We start from the raw sequence: 19,279 nt of genomic DNA on the forward strand, positions 1-19,279 counted from the left end.
CTTCAGGGCCCGCGGGCTTCTCAATACCGCAGCGCTTGGCGGGCCGGGGTCCTCCGGAGGCCTTTTCACACTGGGGCGCGGCATGGAGGCTGGGGCTGAGGAGGCGGCTACCTAACATCCCAGTGGCGCTGCGGGCGGTGCTTCTGGAGAATAGCAGAGGGCGAGAGTCACTCACTGCCTGCAACTGGGGGGGTGGGGGTGGGGGGGCTTGGTGAAGCGTCTGGCGCCCAAACCTGTCGGGTGCAGGGGGCAAGTCCACTTGATCAGCAGCCTAGCCAGGTTCTAGCAGACTTCCAAATAGCAACATTTTTTTCCACAAAGGAGAATATTGTGTCACACTGATCCAAAGGCAGACATTCCAAAGCATCTGCCAACAAGACAGCAGGTGTCGCTGCGGTGCAAATCCCTTCAGTGACTCCTCCAATAGCAAGATAAATAATAGCTAAAACATTTTCACACGACAAGTGATTGATCATTTCTTCTTGCAGGACACCTCTGAAAGCTTGGTCAAGGGTACATTTCTTTTCGTCTTCAGTTCCAGGTAACTGGCTGAAGGTATTCAACAATGGCTTGATATTTTTGTTGTTCAGGGCTTCTCTGGTAGACTTGGTAAACCGCGTCCACGCTTCGGCTACACTGAAGCGTGGCCGTGTAGGAGACATCTTCGCAGCGGCGCGTGTTGTGAGGGCTGAAGCCCAGCAGGTGCAGGGGTTCCCAAACGTGCGGACGGAGTCAGTGAAGACGAAATGACACGGAGACAGTGCGGTCAGTTGATCAGTAGCCTAGCCAGGTTCTTGCCAGGTTCTCCAGCGGCAGCGCCTATGTCCCGGGACCGGGTCTCGGCGAGATCTCTGCCCCGAAATCTCCCTTGGAGAACGAGGACGACCACCGCGACCACAAGCCTAGGGCTGGGAAAGCTCTGCCAAGAGGAACCCTGCTTTCTTTTATAGCACCAGCGCGTGGTGGGAGGACCCAGAGAGAGAGACCCACCAATCAGCCACTCCCAGGAATGAAGCGTCACCCTTTGGGCGACGCCAACTGTAGGGCGGGGCAGGTGTCGCATCTCAAGGAAAGGTTCTCCTCAACGTGGCTGCGATGCCTGGGGCGCTTGACCGGCGCCTCTTGGGCCGGCTCCTCTGACCTGGGACCCGTGAAACGAGTGCTGGGGGGTCTTATTTTATTTTAGGTTATTTTTTTATTTTTTTATTTGTTCATTTATTTTTCTTCTCATTTCTGTGCTCATTTCTCTTCATTCATTGCAATTGATTCTATCTCTCGACAATGAACCCTGTCAAACATCGGTCCCATTCGCATTCGAAGGGAGGGGGCGCGGTGTGCGGGAGGGGGGAGGGGAGAGGCGGGAGGGGTGGACCGCAGACGCAAACACACCCAACATAGTGGCCCTTGGAGGTCATGGGAGGCAGAGGCTGAGGTGGATGTGAATAAAATGTGTACGGCTTTGTATTTTTAGCTTTTTGGCCCAGGCCCTTGCCCCAATCAACCCGACCTCTGCCAGCCGCCGCCCTGTCTTTCCTCAGTCCCACGTTCTTGCTGCTCTTGCTGCTCCCGGATCATCTCTTTTTCAATCTCCTGGACAACACGGGAGAGCTCTATGAAGTTGCGGAAGATCTCGCCATCTGGCAGGTGGATGCGGCGCATGAGGTGGATCTCTACCTTAGAGTTCATGCACTGTCTGGTGATGTGGGTGACCGTGGCATACTTCCCGCTCTTTGGTCTCCAGTCACTTGGCAGTCGCCATTTTGTTTTTTAAATAAGTTTCATTGATTTTTCAACAGAGTGGAAGGGAGAGGGATAGAGATTTAGAAACCTCAAAGATAGAGAAACCTCAGTAAGCTGCCTCCCACACACCTCCTATGGGGGATGTGTCCACAACCCAGGTATATGCCCTTGACCGGAATCCAACCTCGGACCCTTTAGTCCGCAGGCCGATGCTCTGTCCACTGAGCAAAGCCAGTTAGGTTGGCAGCCGCCATTTTGAAACAGCAAAGGCCAATCCCTCTCTTCTATCCTCTCCCCCGGGCCCCAGACCCGGCATTTTAACTTCCCCGTTTGGATAGCACAAAATACAAGTGCAAAGCATTGTACAAGTATACTTTTTACTACACAAAGGTGGATTAATACCTTTGTGTTGTTGTTGGTGTTTGTGTGTGTGTGTGTGTGTGTGTGTGTGTTTTGGCGTGTGTGTGTGTGTGTGTGTGTGTGTGCCCGAACGCGCGTGCGAGTCTGTGTGTGTAAATCCGCAGTCACGCATGGACACTTCTTGTTCTGAATGGTCCTTCGGCATCCATGAGCACCCTTCAGCCCCTGCCTTGTCGCAGACAGCGTCCCCTGCTTGTCCTTCCCCCCTCTTGTCCAGCCAGAATTGGGGAAGTCCAGTCACATGGCTCTGCCCTCCCTAGAGGAGGCTGCAGGACGGGGGCTTAAATTGGCGCTTCTTGACCAGCAGAGGGCAGGGCTGGCTCTCCGGCCCTGCCTGGGCTGGGCCATCTGGTGGAATTCCAACCACCCTCCCCCCGCCCTCCTCCCAGCCTTACCCCACTCACTCTCAGGATGGTAGGTTAGGCCCCGCTCAGAGACCAAGTCCGGGCCAGGCCACATGGGCTTGCAGAAGGCTCCGCCCCTTGAAAGGCTGGATCAATGTCATTTCTAAGGAGGTTTTCCTGTGGGGTTTTTCTGTTTGTTTCTTTGGTTGGTTTTTTTTTTATTGGTTTATTATTATTATTATTATTTTGTTTTTTTGGGGGGATTTCTCTTTTTTAGGAGGGTTTTTTGTTTTGGTACGTTTTTTTGTTTTTGTGGGTTTTTTTTGATTGTTTGTTTTTTCTTCTGCTTTTATATATGGGATGATGTGGAAGGAGCCAGAATGTTCCATTGTTCACCCAATCTGTTGGCAAACATCTCTATTTTTCCCCTGTCACAGGTTTGTCTCGGCGAGCATCAGGACCTTCATTTCCCTTCGGTACATCATCATGACCTTCCTCATCTTGACCCTCACCCGTTTTTATGTCTTCAGAAGGAGTTGGTGATTCCTTTGCTAGCTTTTATACCATGTGTTCAAGATATTCTGGCAAATTTTGAACTGTTGTTTGTTTGGCTGGAAGCAGTGAGGGCTTCTCCGTGCATACCAGCTATTTAAGGCAGCACTCAAAGGGCTGTTGGCCAGAGCCTTAAGCGCAGAGGGCCCAGGAGCATTCAGGATGCAAGACCCCTGGTTTCCCACTGGCTCCCGGTTGTCCCCAAGCCCCCCGAGGAAGAGGACGCGGCTGTGGTGCCAGCGGCGGCCTCGCACAGTGTTCAGCGCACAAAAGCGGCGGGTCCTGGAGGAATTCTTTGAGGGGAAACCCTATGGGACCTATGAGGAACGCGAGACCCTGGCGGCCAGGCTGAACCTGCGGGAGGCCCAAGTGAGGGTGTGGCTCAAGAACCACAGGGCCAAAGTGCAAAGGTTGCAGAGATCGCGCAAGCAGCAAGGGCCAGGGAGCCCAGGCTGCGCCCCTCAGCCTGCGCCCATGCCCTCGCCTGCAGGCCCTGCTTCCCAGGAGGGCCCTTTGCTCGCTGCCAGCCCTGTGCTGCCCGCCATTCCTGTGCGTCCTGAGGAGCCAGTGTTCCCCGCTGGCCCTGTGTTTCCGGCAGGTCCTGTGTTCCCGCCGAGTCCTGTGCTCCAGGCCGGCTTTGTGCTCCTCGCTGGCCCTGTGCTCCCAGCCAGTCCTGCGCTCCCTGCCGCCTCCATACACCATGGGGCCCTTGGTTTCGGCAGCCTCCCTCCGAACAGACCCTTGCAAGTCTTCCCAGCAGCAGATCCCAGCGCCTCCAGCTACAGCCAGGCCTGCTGCGACCCTGCGAAAGGCATCCAGGGCATCGTCACCTCTGCCACTGCTCCAGCTGCAGCCCCAGCCCCAGTTCCAGCTCCAGCTCCAGCTCCAGGTCCAGCTCCAGCTCCAGCCCCAGTCGCAGATCCAGCTCCAGATCCAGCTCCAGCTTCAGATTCAGCTCCACATCTAGATCAAGCTCCTGCTTCAGCTGCAGCTCCAACTCCAGCTCTAGATCCAGCTCCAACTCCAAGTCCAACTCCAACTGGAGCTCCATCCGCGGCCTCACTCTCGCCGCAGGGCCCGGACAACGCCGGGGATGTCTCATCAGACCCTGATTTCACAGACCTGCTCTCAGCCTACTGCTTCTCAGAGTCTCCCTTCTCCTCCGCTAGGCCCTGGTACGACGTTGTGGGTGACAGCGACGTGGACCTCTTCCAGTTCCTGGATCTCCCAGGGAGTGTGTCCCCACCAAGTCCTGCAGATGCCGCGGGACCAGAGGGGACCAGGGTGTGAGCCCATGCGGGTGAGAGGAGCGCAGGTCAGTGCGTCTCCGCCACCAGTTGCTCGCCTGCAGAGTCGGCCAACCTCTAAGCATCCACCCTGGGGAGGTGGCCTGGGCTCTGCACCCCGCCCCTCTCGCGCCAACACCCTTTGGTGGCCACTGCGCATGCGCGTGGCTGCTGGGAGCCGGTCCATCCTTGCTGCTTGACACAGTCGCTGCAGGAAAGAAACATCTGACCTCGCTGCCCATTCACAGCGCTGGGAGCGCAATAGCTGCTGCTGGTGCGGGACCCACTGGAGAGCTGCTGCCCACAACGGTCACCTCTCCGAGAAAGGTTTTTTCCCCAGGTGGGGATTTTTCCCTGAGGTTAGGGAGGGGATACAACCCCTTAATTAAGTGCCAGGCGGGTAGTTAAGCTACATAATCTTTACTCCCTGGAATGGAGATAAGAAACGCCCTAACCTTTGTAATAGAAATTGACAGGATTAAAATCGGCTGGTATAAATACGGATGTAACAAGACAATAAACATCAGATCCTCGTCAGTTCTTAACCAGAACTCCGACCAGAACTTTGGCTGGAGATCCTGGCTAGAGGTCCTGACTAGGCTGCTGATCAACTGAAGGCTGTCTTGGTATAAATACGGATGTAACAAGACAATAAACATCAGATCCTCGTCAGTTCCTAACCAGAACTCCCCCAGCACGTGGCGGCGGGCCAGGGCTGCTGCGTCAGTGGTCCAGGTTGAGCCCATTAGGGCTGTCTTCGTGTCATTCCTTCTTCGCCGACTCCGTCCACACCTTTGGGGACCCCTGGACCCGCTGGGATTGGAGCCCACAACCTTCCCAAGGACCCAGCCCAGCCTCCACGCTCCTCCTGGCAGTTTGCTCTAGCGCCCGTAGGACTGGGCGAACTTTCGGAGTGTGCACATCTGCGACTCGCGGCTTCCTGGTGCTTTTCCCATCGCATTCCCTGGACTTGGAGGATTCACCCCCTTCTCGCGGCATCATTGAACACCGGGAAGACGCATCACGTCTTGTGGGGGCGGGGGGGCATTTTACTTATTTTTTTATGTATTATGCTGAATGAAATGATTTATTAAATTCCGCTGCATATACTTTTTATCCCGTACTAATAAAACTCTGCACAACATGTCGTGCTTGTGATCGGGTTTCATTTCTGATTATGTCTGATCATGTTTGGCATCATGGTTGTGCCACAAAGCTCAGGTCCCTGAGAGGAGAGTGGAGTCTGATGTTCCTTGAAATGACAGTAGTTTGGGCTCCACCTGTAGGTCCCTGCCTAATGCCTCTCTCACAGTCAAGATCATCCCCACCCTCAGGGGCACTCAAAGCCCTTAGGAATTCATCCTCCAAAGGTGCCCCTCCCTTGTGGACCTTCCGCAACCTCACTGACCCTCTCAGAAATTCTCAGTCCATGCCCACCCCAACCACATCCAAGGAGCCCTCCCTGACCTGGACGACTTCAGACCATGTCCAGAATCCTACCTCTGCCCCCACCATGCCATGAATATGCGAGCTCTCTGCAGCTTCTAGAAGAAGGGTGCCAAGGGCTGATAGGAGTGATGAATTTACTCATAGATCAGCCGTGTCTCCACATTCCTCAGTTCGAGGAAGAAAGAAACCACATGTCAGCCAACAGTGCGGAAAGTCACCTGGACTAGAGGAATGCCTTAGTAGACACAATGGCATGCACACCGCAGTGTGACCCTGGGATGCCCTTCAGGAGTGTTTTCCACCTCAGAGGGCAGAACATGACGCACCCTAGAGAGAAACCATGTGAATGTCATGGAAGAGGGAAAGGCTTTCTGCAACGGCCTGGGCTTAGAAACCACAATGCCATGCACAACCGAGAGAAGCCTTATGAGTGCAGTGAGTGTGGGAAAGCCTGCAGTCAGACTTCTTTCCTTAGACAGCATGAGGCCATCCACACAGGAGAGTAACCACATGAATGTCCCCTCTGTGACAAAGATCTCAATCAAAGATCTTACCCCAGAAGAGCAGGATTGAGTCCATCCGGGCAAGCCGTGCTATGAATGTCACTAGTCAAAGCTCTGGCCTGAACCAGCACGGGAGAATGCACACGGGGCAGAAACCACATGTATGTCCCATGTGTGGGAAGGCTTTCCGTCAAAAGTCTGAGCTGACGACACGTTACCACATAACACACACCAGAGAGAATCCATGTGAATGCGGTCAGTGTGGGAACGCCAACATGCGAATCTCATCAGACACCAGAGTTCCTACACGAGAGGAGAGCCCGTGGCATGTCAGCTATGTGGAAAATCCTCCAGTCATAGTCCTCCCCTTAGAAAACATGACGGAACTCAACAAAGGAGAGGGAATCATGGAAGACCAACGCTGTTTTACACATTATTCACTCGAGTGAAATGATACAGGGTAAAATCAGGTGAAACCTTTTATTCATCAAACAACACTGGTCATGTACGGGACCATTCACAGTGTACAAACCACTGTGTCTCAAAGGCGAGGCATTCGCTGATCACTTATTTCTTACTCAGCCTAAAATATCCCACACCAAGGATACAGCAATCCCAAATGGAAACCCACATACTTAGTTGTTACTATATTAGAAAATATGAGGGCATGTGTGCTGTGCTGTGTGTGTGTGTGTGTGTGTGTGTGTGTATGAGCTCGCGAGCGCGCATCTGCCTGTGCAAACACTTGTAAAGAGCCCTTCAACACACAGCTCAGCAAGTAATGAAATGTGTGTGGAAATGAAAGTTGTTTATAGAACTGTGACATCCATTGCGGGAATCTAGGGTGATCTGGCAACTTTGAATGTAGAATTTTGTAAGAAATTCATCTTTCAGGAGAGCAATGCTTGCCCATATTGGAACAAGAAAATCTCGTGCGAAAGAAGCAAAGTGTTGGTGTGTTGGTTTTCCTTGTGCGGTTTTGAACACATACACTCAGGTTCACACAGCCCTTTCCCCAATGGCTGCTTGGAAACATGGCAGCTCCCTCCGTCTATGGTTTCTTCAACACGATCTGCTAAAGACACAGCCAAGATCTTCTGCCTCAGGTGATAGACGCCTCTGTAGGACACGACCCTGCTCAGGCAAGTTCATTCGGGCATAACAAGGGCTCTCACGGAAAAATCTTGGTGGGATGTCATTCTCTGGCTCTGCTAAGTGCGGCCAGCAGACAGAGTTCTAGACGCACTTTTTTTTTTTTTTTTGGTTCGTTACACACCTGTTTTTCTTTTAAACATCATGGAGCAGGGGGCCTCCAGTCCCAATTTACAAACCAAGGAATCGGTTGGGTTATCCATTGTGGACATCAGGGCCGTCAACTGTCGTGGAGACCAACGTGCTCCCAGGAAGCAGAAATCATGTCCAGTAAGGGGAGACGCCAGCCTGACATGGGAAGAGGCAGTTCAGATGGCGAGCTGAATGTAGCAAGGAGACCTCACAGTGTAGTTTCCTTTGGCATTCTATCACGCAGGTCATCGTCTCTCACGTGGATGCTAATAAAAGCCCCTCTCGGAAGCAGCACTCTACCGAGTCCTCTTGAGGGCAGGGCCACGGCTGTCTGGCTACCTATGTCTGCCAGGCCCTAGGACAGGCGCAGGCAGCTGCTTGGTCCAAGGACTACAAATGATTGCGCCTCCCCGAGGGCCCCGCCCACCCCACCCCACCCCTACGCACCTGCGCGCGAAAAAGCAGGCACGCATGCACCCAGGCATGCACGCACACACACACCTGCACAAGGGGCGGGGCCTGAGGGCAGCGCTGCCTCGAGCCCCATTGGTTGGGACCGCTGGGTGGCGAGTCCGTACCAGGTATATAAGGCGGCACTCGCAGGGCGGTTGCCAGAGCTCCAAGCGCAGAGGGCCCAGGAGCATCCAGGATGCAAGACGCCAGTTTTCACACCGGCTCCCGGTTGTCCCCAAGCCCCCCGACGAAGAGGACGCGGCTGAGCCTCCTGCGGCGGCCTCGCACGGTGTTCAGCGCACAACAGCTGCGCGTCCTGGAGGAATTCTTTGAGGGGAAACCCTACGGGACCTATGAGGAACGCGAGACCCTGGCGGCCAGGCTGAACCTGCAGGAGGACCAAGTGAGGGTGTGGCTCTCGAACCGCAGGACCAAAGAGCAAAGGTTGCAGCGACTGCGCAAGCAGCAAGGTCAGGGAGCCCAGGCTGCGCCCCAGGAACTGGCAGCCTGTGCCCCTCAGCCCGCGCCTGTGCCCTCCCCTGCAGGCCGTGCGTCCCAGGAGGGCCCTTTGCTCGCTGCCAGCCCTGTGCTGCCCGCCATTCCTGTGCTCACTGAGGAGCCAGTGTTCCCTGCTGGCACTGTGTTCTCAGCAGGCTCAGTGCTCCCCGCAGGCCCTGGGGTCCCTGCTGGCCCTGGGTTCCGGGCCGGTCCTGTGCTCCCGGCGGGTCCTGTGTTCCCAGCCGGCTCTGTGCTCCCCGAACGCCCTGGGCTCCCCGCTGGCCCTGGGTTCCGGGCCGGTCCTATGCTCCCGGCAGGTCCTGTGTTCCCAGCCGGCTCTGTGCTCCCCGCAGGCCCTGGGCTCCCCATTGGCCCTGTGTTCCGGCTGGTCCTGTGCTCCCGGCGGGTCCTGTGTTCCCAGCCAGCTCTGAGCTCCCCACAGCCCCTGGGCTCCCCGCTGGCCCTGTGTTCCGGGCCGGTCCTGTGGTCCCAGCGGGTCCTGTGTTCCCAGCCGGCTCTGTGCTCCCCGCAGGCCCTGGGCTCCCCGCTGGCCCTGTGTTCCCCGCCAGTTCTGTGCTCCCGCCGGGTCCTGTGTTCCCAGCCGGCTCTGTGCTCCTCAGTGGCCCTGTGCTCTCCACCACACCTGTGCTCCCTGCCGCCCCCATACACCACAGGGGCCTTGGTTTCAGCAGCCTCCCTCCACACAGACCCTTGCAAGTCTTCCCAGCAGGAGATCCAAGCGCCCCCAGCTACAGCCAGGCCTGCTGCGACCCTGCCCATGGCGTCCAGGGCACGGTCACCGCTGCACCTGCTCCAGCTCAAACTCCAGCTCCAGCCCCAGATCCCGATCGAGCTCCAAATCAAGCTCCAGCTCCAGCCCCAGATCCATATCCAGATCGAGCTCCAGCTCCAGCCCCAGATCCAGATCGAGCCCCAACCCCAGATCCAGCTCCAGATCTAGATCCAGCTCCTTCTTCACCTCCAGCTCCAACTCGAGCTCTAGATCTAGCTCCAAGTCCAACGCCAACTCCAACTCCAACTGGAGCTCCATCCGAGGACACACTCTCGCCTCAGGGCCACGACAACGCCGGGGATTTCTCTTCAAACCCTGATTTCACAGACCTGCTCTCAGCCTATTGCTTCTTGGAGGAGCCCTTCTCCTCCCCCAGGCCCTGTTACGACTTTGTGGGTGACAGCGACGTGGACCTCTTCCAGTAACTAGATCTCCCATGGAGTGTATCCCCGCCAAGTCCTGCAGATGCCGCGGGACCAGAGGGGACCAGGGTGTGCGCCCACGCGGGTGGGAGGAGCGCAGGTCAGTGCGTCTCCGCCACCAGTTGCTCGCCTGCAGAGTCGGCCAACCTCTAAGCATCCACCCTGGGGAGGTGGCCTGGGCTCTGCACCCCGCCCCTCTCGCGCCAACACCCTTTGGTGGCCACTGCGCATGCGCGTGGCGGCGGGCCAGGGCTGCTGCGTCAGTGGTCCAGGTTGAGCCCATTAGGGCACACGTGACCTCGCTGCCCATTCACAGCGCTGGGAGCGCAATAGCTGCTGCTGGTGCGGGACCCACTGGAGAGCTGCTGCCCACAACCTTCCCAAGGACCCAGCCCAGCCTCCACGCTCCTCCTGGCAGTTTGCTCTAGCGCCCGTAGGACTGGGCGAACTTTCGGAGTGTGCACATCTGCGACTCGCGGCTTCCTGGTGCTTTTCCCATCGCATTCCCTGGACTTGGAGGATTCACCCCCTTCTCGCGGCATCATTGAACACCGGGAAGACGCATCACGTCTTGTGGGGGCGGGGGGGCATTTTACTTATTTTTTTATGTATTATGCCGAATGAAATGATTTATTAAATTCCGCTGCATATACTTTTTATCCCGTACTAATAAAACTCTGCACAACATGTCGTGCTTGTGATCGGGTTTCATTTCTGATTATGTCTGATCATGTTTGGCATCATGGTTGTGCCACAAAGCTCAGGTCCCTGAGAGGAGAGTGGAGTCTGATGTTCCTTGAAATGACAGTAGTTTGGGCTCCACCTTTAGGTCCCTGCCTAATGCCTCTCTCACAGTCAAGATCATCCCCACCCTCAGGGGCACTCAAAGCCCTTAGGAATTCATCCTCCAAAGGTGCCCCTCCCTTGTGGACCTTCCGCAACCTCACTGACCCTCTCAGAAATTCTCAGTCCATGCCCACCCCAACCACATCCAAGGAGCCCTCCCTGACCTGGACGACTTCAGACCATGTCCAGAATCCTACCTCTGCCCCCACCATGCCGTGAATATGCGAGCTCTCTGCAGCTTCTAGAAGAAGGGTGCCAAGGGCTGATAGGAGTGATGAATTTACTCATAGATCAGCCGTGTCTCCACATTCCTCAGTTCGAGGAAGAAAGAAACCACATGTCAGCCAACAGTGCGGAAAGTCACCTGGACTAGAGGAATGCCTTAGTAGACACAATGGCATGCACACCGCAGTGTGACCCTGGGATGCCCTTCAGGAGTGTTTTCCACCTCAGAGGGCAGAACATGACGCACCCTAGAGAGAAACCATGTGAATGTCATGGAAGAGGGAAAGGCTTTCTGCAACGGCCTGGGCTTAGAAACCACAATGCCATGCACAACCGAGAGAAGCCTTATGAGTGCAGTGAGTGTGGGAAAGCCTGCAGTCAGACTTCTTTCCTTAGACAGCATGAGGCCATCCACACAGGAGAGTAACCACATGAATGTCCCCTCTGTGACAAAGCTCTCAATCAAAGATCTTACCCCAGAAGAGCAGGATTGAGTCCATCCGGGCAAGCCGTGCTATGAATGTCACTAGTCAAAGCTCTGGCCTGAACCAGCACGGGAGAATGCACACGGGGCAGAAACCACATGTATGTCCCATGTGTGGGAAGGCTTTCCGTCAAAAGTCTGAGCTGACGACACGTTACCACATAACACACACCAGAGAGAATCCATGTGAATGAGGTCAGTGTGGGAACGCCAACATGCGAATCTCATCAGACACCAGAGTTCCTACACGAGAGGAGAGCCCGTGGCATGTCAGCTATGTGGAAAATCCTCCAGTCATAGTCCTCCCCTTAGAAAACATGACGGAACTCAACAAAGGAGAGGGAATCATGGAAGACCAACGCTGTTTTACACATTATTCACTCGAGTGAAATGATACAGGGTAAAATCAGGTGAAACCTTTTATTCATCAAACAACACTGGTCATGTACGGGACCATTCACAGTGTACAAACCACTGTGTCTCAAAGGCGAGGCATTCGCTGATCACTTATTTCTTACTCAGCCTAAAATATCCCACACCAAGGATACAGCAATCCCAAATGGAAACCCACATACTTAGTTGTTACTATATTAGAAAATATGAGGGCATGTGTGCTGTGCTGTGTGTGTGTGTGTGTGTGTGTGTGTGTATGAGCTCGCGAGCGCGCATCTGCCTGTGCAAACACTTGTAAAGAGCCCTTCAACACACAGCTCAGCAAGTAATGAAATGTCTGTGGAAATGAAAGTTGTTTATAGAACTGTGACATCCATTGCGGGAATCTAGGGTGATCTGGCAACTTTGAATGTAGAATTTTGTAAGAAATTCATCTTTCAGGAGAGCAATGCTTGCCCATATTGGAACAAGAAAATCTCGTGCGAAAGAAGCAAAGTGTTGGTGTGTTGGTTTTCCTTGTGCGGTTTTGAACACATACACTCAGGTTCACACAGCCCTTTCCCCAATGGCTGCTTGGAAACATGGCAGCTCCCTCCGTCTATGGTTTCTTCAACACGATCTGCTAAAGACACAGCCAAGATCTTCTGCCTCAGGTGATAGACGCCTCTGTAGGACACGACCCTGCTCAGGCAAGTTCATTCGGGCATAACAAGGGCTCTCACGGAAAAATCTTGGTGGCATGTCATTCTCTGGCTCTGCTAAGTGCGGCCAGCAGACAGAGTTCTAGACGCACTTTTTTTTTTTTTTTTTTGGTTCGTTACACACCTGTTTTTCTTTTAAACATCATGGAGCAGGGGGCCTCCAGTCCCAATATACAAACCAAGGAATCGGTTGGGTTATCCATTGTGGACATCAGGGCCGTCAACTGTCGTGGAGACCAACGTGCTCCCAGGAAGCAGAAATCATGTCCAGTAAGGGGAGACGCCAGCCTGACATGGGAAGAGGCAGTTCAGATGGCGAGCTGAATGTAGCAAGGAGACCTCACAGTGTAGTTTCCTTTGGCATTCTATCACGCAGGTCATCGTCTCTCACGTGGATGCTAATAAAAGCCCCTCTCGGAAGCAGCACTCTACCGAGTCCTCTTGAGGGCAGGGCCACGGCTGTCTGGCCACCTATGTCTGCCAGGCCCTAGGACAGGCGCAGGCAGCTGCTTGGTCCAAGGACTACAAATGATTGCGCCTCCCCGAGGGCCCCGCCCACCCCACCCCACCCCTACGCACCTGCGCGCGAAAAAGCAGGCACGCATGCACCCAGGCATGCACGCACACACACACCTGCACAAGGGGCGGGGCCTGAGGGCAGCGCTGCCTCGAGCCCCATTGGTTGGGACCGCTGGGTGGCGAGTCCGTACCAGGTATATAAGGCGGCACTCGCAGGGCGGTTGCCAGAGCTCCAAGCGCAGAGGGCCCAGGAGCATCCAGGATGCAAGACGCCAGTTTTCACACCGGCTCCCGGTTGTCCCCAAGCCCCCCGACGAAGAGGACGCGGCTGAGCCTCCTGCGGCGGCCTCGCACGGTGTTCAGCGCACAACAGCTGCGCGTCCTGGAGGAATTCTTTGAGGGGAAACCCTACGGGACCTATGAGGAACGCGAGACCCTGGCGGCCAGGCTGAACCTGCAGGAGGACCAAGTGAGGGTGTGGCTCTCGAACCGCAGGACCAAAGAGCAAAGGTTGCAGCGACTGCGCAAGCAGCAAGGTCAGGGAGCCCAGGCTGCGCCCCAGGAACTGGCAGCCTGTGCCCCTCAGCCCGCGCCTGTGCCCTCCCCTGCAGGCCGTGCGTCCCAGGAGGGCCCTTTGCTCGCTGCCAGCCCTGTGCTGCCCGCCATTCCTGTGCTCACTGAGGAGCCAGTGTTCCCTGCTGGCACTGTGTTCTCAGCAGGCTCAGTGCTCCCCGCAGGCCCTGGGGTCCCTGCTGGCCCTGGGTTCCGGGCCGGTCCTGTGCTCCCGGCGGGTCCTGTGTTCCCAGCCGGCTCTGTGCTCCCCGAAGCCCTGGGCTCCCCGCTGGCCCTGGGTTCCGGGCTGGTCCTGTGCTCCCGGCGGGTCCTGTGTTCCCAGCCGGCTCTGTGCTCCCCGCAGGCCCTGGGCTCCCCATTGGCCCTGTGTTCCGGCTGGTCCTGTGCTCCCGGCGGGTCCTGTGTTCCCAGCCAGCTCTGAGCTCCCCACAGCCCCTGGGCTCCCCGCTGGCCCTGTGTTCCGGGCCGGTCCTGTGCTCCCAGCGGGTCCTGTGTTCCCAGCCGGCTCTGTGCTCCCCGCAGGCCCTGGGCTCCCGCTGGCCCTGTGTTCCGGGCTGGTCCTGTGCTCCCGGCGGGTCCTGTGTTCCCAGCTGGCTCTGTGAACCCCGCAGGCCCTGGGCTCCCCGCTGGCCCTGTGTTCCCCGCCAGTTCTGTGCTCCCGCCGGGTCCTGTGTTCCCAGCCGGCTCTGTGCTCCTCGGTGGCCCTGTGCTCTCCACTACACCTGTGCTCCCTGCCGCCCCCATACACCACAGGGGCCTTGGTTTCAGCAGCCTCCCTCCACACAGACCCTTGCAAGTCTTCCCAGCAGGAGATCCAAGCGCCCCCAGCTACAGCCAGGCCTGCTGCGACCCTGCCCATGGCGTCCAGGGCACGGTCACCGCTGCACCTGCTCCAGCTCAAACTCCAGCTCCAGCCCCAGATCCCGATCGAGCTCCAAATCAAGCTCCAGCTCCAGCTCCAGCTCCAGCTCCAGCCCCAGATTCCAACACCAGCTCCAGCTCCAGCTCAGATCGAGCCCCAACCCCAGATCCAGCTCCAGATCTAGATCCAGCTCCAGATCCAGCTCCAAGTCCAACGCCAACTCCAACTCCAACCAACTCCAACTGGAGCTCCATCAGGACACACTCTCGCCTCAGGGCCACGACAACGCCGGGGATTTCTCTTCAAACCCTGATTTCACAGACCTGCTCTCAGCCTATTGCTTCTTGGAGGAGCCCTTCTCCTCCCCCAGGCCCTGTTACGACTTTGTGGGTGACAGCGACGTGGACCTCTTCCAGTAACTAGATCTCCCATGGAGTGTATCCCCGCCAAGTCCTGCAGATGCCGCGGGACCAGAGGGGACCAGGGTGTGCGCCCACGCGGGCGGGAGGAGCGCAGGTCAGTGCGTCTCCGCCACCAGTTGCTCGCCTGCAGAGTCGGCCAACCTCTAAGCATCCACCCTGGGGAGGTGGCCTGGGCTCTGCACCCCGCCCCTCTCGCGCCAACACCCTTTGGTGGCCACTGCGCATGCGCGTGGCGGCGGGCCAGGGCTGCTGCGTCAGTGGTCCAGGTTGAGCCCATTAGGGCACACGTGACCTCGCTGCCCATTCACAGCGCTGGGAGCGCAATAGCTGCTGCTGGTGCGGGACCCACTGGAGAGCTGCTGCCCACAACCTTCCCAAGGACCCAGCCCAGCCTCCACGCTCCTCCTGGCAGTTTGCTCTAGCGCCCGTAGGACTGGGCGAACTTTCGGAGTGTGCACATCTGCGACTCGCGGCTTCCTGGTGCTTTTCCCATCGCATTCCCTGGACTTGGAGGATTCACCCCCTTCTCGCGGCATCATTGAACACCGGGAAGACGCATCACGTCTTGTGGGGGCGGGGGGGCATTTTACTTATTTTTTTATGTATTATGCCGAATGAAATGATTTATTAAATTCCGCTGCATATACTTTTTATCCCGTACTAATAAAACTCTGCACAACATGTCGTGCTTGTGATCGGGTTTCATTTCTGATTATGTCTGATCATGTTTGGCATCATGGTTGTGCCACAAAGCTCAGGTCCCTGAGAGGAGAGTGGAGTCTGATGTTCCTTGAAATGACAGTAGTTTGGGCTCCACCTGTAGGTCCCTGCCTAATGCCTCTCTCACAGTCAAGATCATCCCCACCCTCAGGGGCACTCAAAGCCCTTAGGAATTCATCCTCCAAAGGTGCCCCTCCCTTGTGGACCTTCCGCAACCTCACTGACCCTCTCAGAAATTCTCAGTCCATGCCCACCCCAACCACATCCAAGGAGCCCTCCCTGACCTGGACGACTTCAGACCATGTCCAGAATCCTACCTCTGCCCCCACCATGCCGTGAATATGCGAGCTCTCTGCAGCTTCTAGAAGAAGGGTGCCAAGGGCTGATAGGAGTGATGAATTTACTCATAGATCAGCCGTGTCTCCACATTCCTCAGTTCGAGGAAGAAAGAAACCACATGTCAGCCAACATTGCGGAAAGTCACCTGGACTAGAGGAATGCCTTAGTAGACACAATGGCATGCACACCGCAGTGTGACCCTGGGATGCCCTTCAGGAGTGTTTTCCACCTCAGAGGGCAGAACATGACGCACCCTAGAGAGAAACCATGTGAATGTCATGGAAGAGGGAAAGGCTTTCTGCAACGGCCTGGGCTTAGAAACCACAATGCCATGCACAACCGAGAGAAGCCTTATGAGTGCAGTGAGTGTGGGAAAGCCTGCAGTCAGACTTCTTTCCTTAGACAGCATGAGGCCATCCACACAGGAGAGTAACCACATGAATGTCCCCTCTGTGACAAAGCTCTCAATCAAAGATCTTACCCCAGAAGAGCAGGATTGAGTCCATCCGGGCAAGCCGTGCTATGAATGTCACTAGTCAAAGCTCTGGCCTGAACCAGCACGGGAGAATGCACACGGGGCAGAAACCACATGTATGTCCCATGTGTGGGAAGGCTTTCCGTCAAAAGTCTGAGCTGACGACACGTTACCACATAACACACACCAGAGAGAATCCATGTGAATGCGGTCAGTGTGGGAACGCCAACATGCGAATCTCATCAGACACCAGAGTTCCTACACGAGAGGAGAGCCCGTGGCATGTCAGCTATGTGGAAAATCCTCCAGTCATAGTCCTCCCCTTAGAAAACATGACGGAACTCAACAAAGGAGAGGGAATCATGGAAGACCAACGCTGTTTTACACATTATTCACTCGAGTGAAATGATACAGGGTAAAATCAGGTGAAACCTTTTATTCATCAAACAACACTGGTCATGTACGGGACCATTCACAGTGTACAAACCACTGTGTCTCAAAGGCGAGGCATTCGCTGATCACTTATTTCTTACTCAGCCTAAAATATCCCACACCAAGGATACAGCAATCCCAAATGGAAACCCACATACTTAGTTGTTACTATATTAGAAAATATGAGGGCATGTGTGCTGTGCTGTGTGTGTGTGTGTGTGTGTGTGTGTATGAGCTCGCGAGCGCGCATCTGCCTGTGCAAACACTGTAAAGAGCCCTTCAACACACAGCTCAGCAAGTAATGAAATGTCTGTGGAAATGAAAGTTGTTTATAGAACTGTGACATCCATTGCGGGAATCTAGGGTGATCTGGCAACTTTGAATGTAGAATTTTGTAAGAAATTCATCTTTCAGGAGAGCAATGCTTGCCCATATTGGAACAAGAAAATCTCGTGCGAAAGAACCAAAGTGTTGGTGTGTTGGTTTTCCTTGTGCGGTTTTGAACACATACACTCAGGTTCACACAGCCCTTTCCCCAATGGCTGCTTGGAAACATGGCAGCTCCCTCCGTCTATGGTTTCTTCAACACGATCTGCTAAAGACACAGCCAAGATCTTCTGCCTCAGGTGATAGACGCCTCTGTAGGACACGACCCTGCTCAGGCAAGTTCATTCGGGCATAACAAGGGCTCTCACGGAAAAATCTTGGTGGGATGTCATTCTCTGGCTCTGCTAAGTGCGGCCAGCAGACAGAGTTCTAGACGCACTTTTTTTTTTTTTTTTTTGGTTCGTTACACACCTGTTTTTCTTTTAAACATCATGGAGCAGGGGGCCTCCAGTCCCAATTTACAAACCAAGGAATCGGTTGGGTTATCCATTGTGGACATCAGGGCCGTCAACTGTCGTGGAGACCAACGTGCTCCCAGGAAGCAGAAATCATGTCCAGTAAGGGGAGACGCCAGCCTGACATTGGAAGAGGCAGTTCAGATGGCGAGCTGAATGTAGCAAGGAGACCTCACAGTGTAGTTTCCTTTGGCATTCTATCACGCAGGTCATCGTCTCTCACGTGGATGCTAATAAAAGCCCCTCTCGGAAGCAGCACTCTACCGAGTCCTCTTGAGGGCAGGGCCACGGCTGTCTGGCCACCTATGTCTGCCAGGCCCTAGGACAGGCGCAGGCAGCTGCTTGGTCCAAGGACTACAAATGATTGCGCCTCCCCGAGGGCCCCGCCCACCCCACCCCACCCCTACGCACCTGCGCGCGAAAAAGCAGGCACGCATGCACCCAGGCATGCACGCACACACACACCTGCACAAGGGGCGGGGCCTGAGGGCAGCGCTGCCTCGAGCCCCATTGGTTGGGACCGCTGGGTGGCGAGTCCGTACCAGGTATATAAGGCGGCACTCGCAGGGCGGTTGCCAGAGCTCCAAGCGCAGAGGGCCCAGGAGCATCCAGGATGCAAGACGCCAGTTTTCACACCGGCTCCCGGTTGTCCCCAAGCCCCCCGACGAAGAGGACGCGGCTGAGCCTCCTGCGGCGGCCTCGCACGGTGTTCAGCGCACAACAGCTGCGCGTCCTGGAGGAATTCTTTGAGGGGAAACCCTACGGGACCTATGAGGAACGCGAGACCCTGGCGGCCAGGCTGAACCTGCAGGAGGACCAAGTGAGGGTGTGGCTCTCGAACCGCAGGACCAAAGAGCAAAGGTTGCAGCGACTGCGCAAGCAGCAAGGTCAGGGAGCCCAGGCTGCGCCCCAGGAACTGGCAGCCTGTGCCCCTCAGCCCGCGCCTGTGCCCTCCCCTGCAGGCCGTGCGTCCCAGGAGGGCCCTTTGCTCGCTGCCAGCCCTGTGCTGCCCGCCATTCCTGTGCTCACTGAGGAGCCAGTGTTCCCTGCTGGCACTGTGTTCTCAGCAGGCTCAGTGCTCCCCGCAGGCCCTGGGGTCCCTGCTGGCCCTGGGTTCCGGGCCGGTCCTGTGCTCCCGGCGGGTCCTGTGTTCCCAGCCGGCTCTGTGCTCCCCGAACGCCCTGGGCTCCCCGCTGGCCCTGGGTTCCGGGCCGGTCCTATGCTCCCGGCAGGTCCTGTGTTCCCAGCCAGCTCTGTGCTCCCCGCAGGCCCTGGGCTCCCCATTGGCCCTGTGTTCCGGGCTGGTCCTGTGCTCCCGGCGGGTCCTGTGTTCCCAGCCAGCTCTGAGCTCCCCACAGCCCCTGGGCTCCCCGCTGGCCCTGTGTTCCGGGCCGGTCCTGTGCTCCCAGCGGGTCCTGTGTTCCCAGCCGGCTCTGTGCTCCCCGCAGGCCCTGGGCTCCACGCTGGCCCTGTGTTCCGGGCTGGTCCTGTGCTCCCGGCGGGTCCTGTGTTCCCAGCTGGCTCTGTGAACCCCGCAGGCCCCTGGGCTACCCGCTAGACCCTGTGTTCCGGGCTGATACTGGTCTCTCGGACAGGACTGTATTTACACAACCGGCTTTAGAAACCCCCGAGCCCTAGTTACCCCGCTGGCTTGTTTTCCCCCCCCAGTTTTTACACCCAGCGGGGCCTGTGTTCTCAGCCG

General features: G+C 56.2%; 2 protein-coding genes across 2 annotated transcripts; both read left to right on the forward strand.

Moving 5' to 3' along the window:
* The first annotated feature begins 3,218 nt into the window (after window positions 1–3,218).
* LOC102432719 (cone-rod homeobox protein-like) lies at window positions 3,219–4,346 on the forward strand. Its single transcript, XM_006108342.1, has 2 exons — window positions 3,219–3,920; window positions 4,131–4,346. Exons 1-2 carry the CDS (start codon window positions 3,219–3,221, stop codon window positions 4,344–4,346), a joined length of 918 nt encoding a protein of 305 aa, XP_006108404.1.
* Window positions 4,347–13,174: 8,828 nt separating this feature from the next.
* LOC102433038 (homeobox protein DLL-2-like) lies at window positions 13,175–14,766 on the forward strand. The gene is made up of 2 exons (XM_006108343.1): window positions 13,175–13,448; window positions 14,354–14,766. Exons 1-2 carry the CDS (start codon window positions 13,175–13,177, stop codon window positions 14,764–14,766), a joined length of 687 nt encoding a protein of 228 aa, XP_006108405.1.
* Window positions 14,767–19,279: the final 4,513 nt, after the last annotated feature.

Source organism: Myotis lucifugus, unplaced genomic scaffold (assembly GCF_000147115.1).
Source record: "Myotis lucifugus unplaced genomic scaffold, Myoluc2.0 scaffold_2120, whole genome shotgun sequence".
NCBI classification, from domain to species: domain Eukaryota; kingdom Metazoa; phylum Chordata; class Mammalia; order Chiroptera; family Vespertilionidae; genus Myotis; species Myotis lucifugus.

Excerpts from the sequence above, each read along its gene's own strand:
- LOC102432719 (XM_006108342.1), top strand. The coding sequence starts at position 3,219 with ATGCAAGACCCCTGGTTTCCCACTGGCTCCCGGTTGTCCCCAAGCCCC. Across the intron at positions 3,921-4,130 it reads CAGCTGCAGCCCCAGCCCCA|GGCCCGGACAACGCCGGGGA; the intron begins GTTCCAGCTCCA and ends CTCTCGCCGCAG.
- LOC102433038 (XM_006108343.1), top strand. The coding sequence starts at position 13,175 with ATGCAAGACGCCAGTTTTCACACCGGCTCCCGGTTGTCCCCAAGCCCC. Across the intron at positions 13,449-14,353 it reads GCGACTGCGCAAGCAGCAAG|GGCACGGTCACCGCTGCACC; the intron begins GTCAGGGAGCCC and ends CATGGCGTCCAG.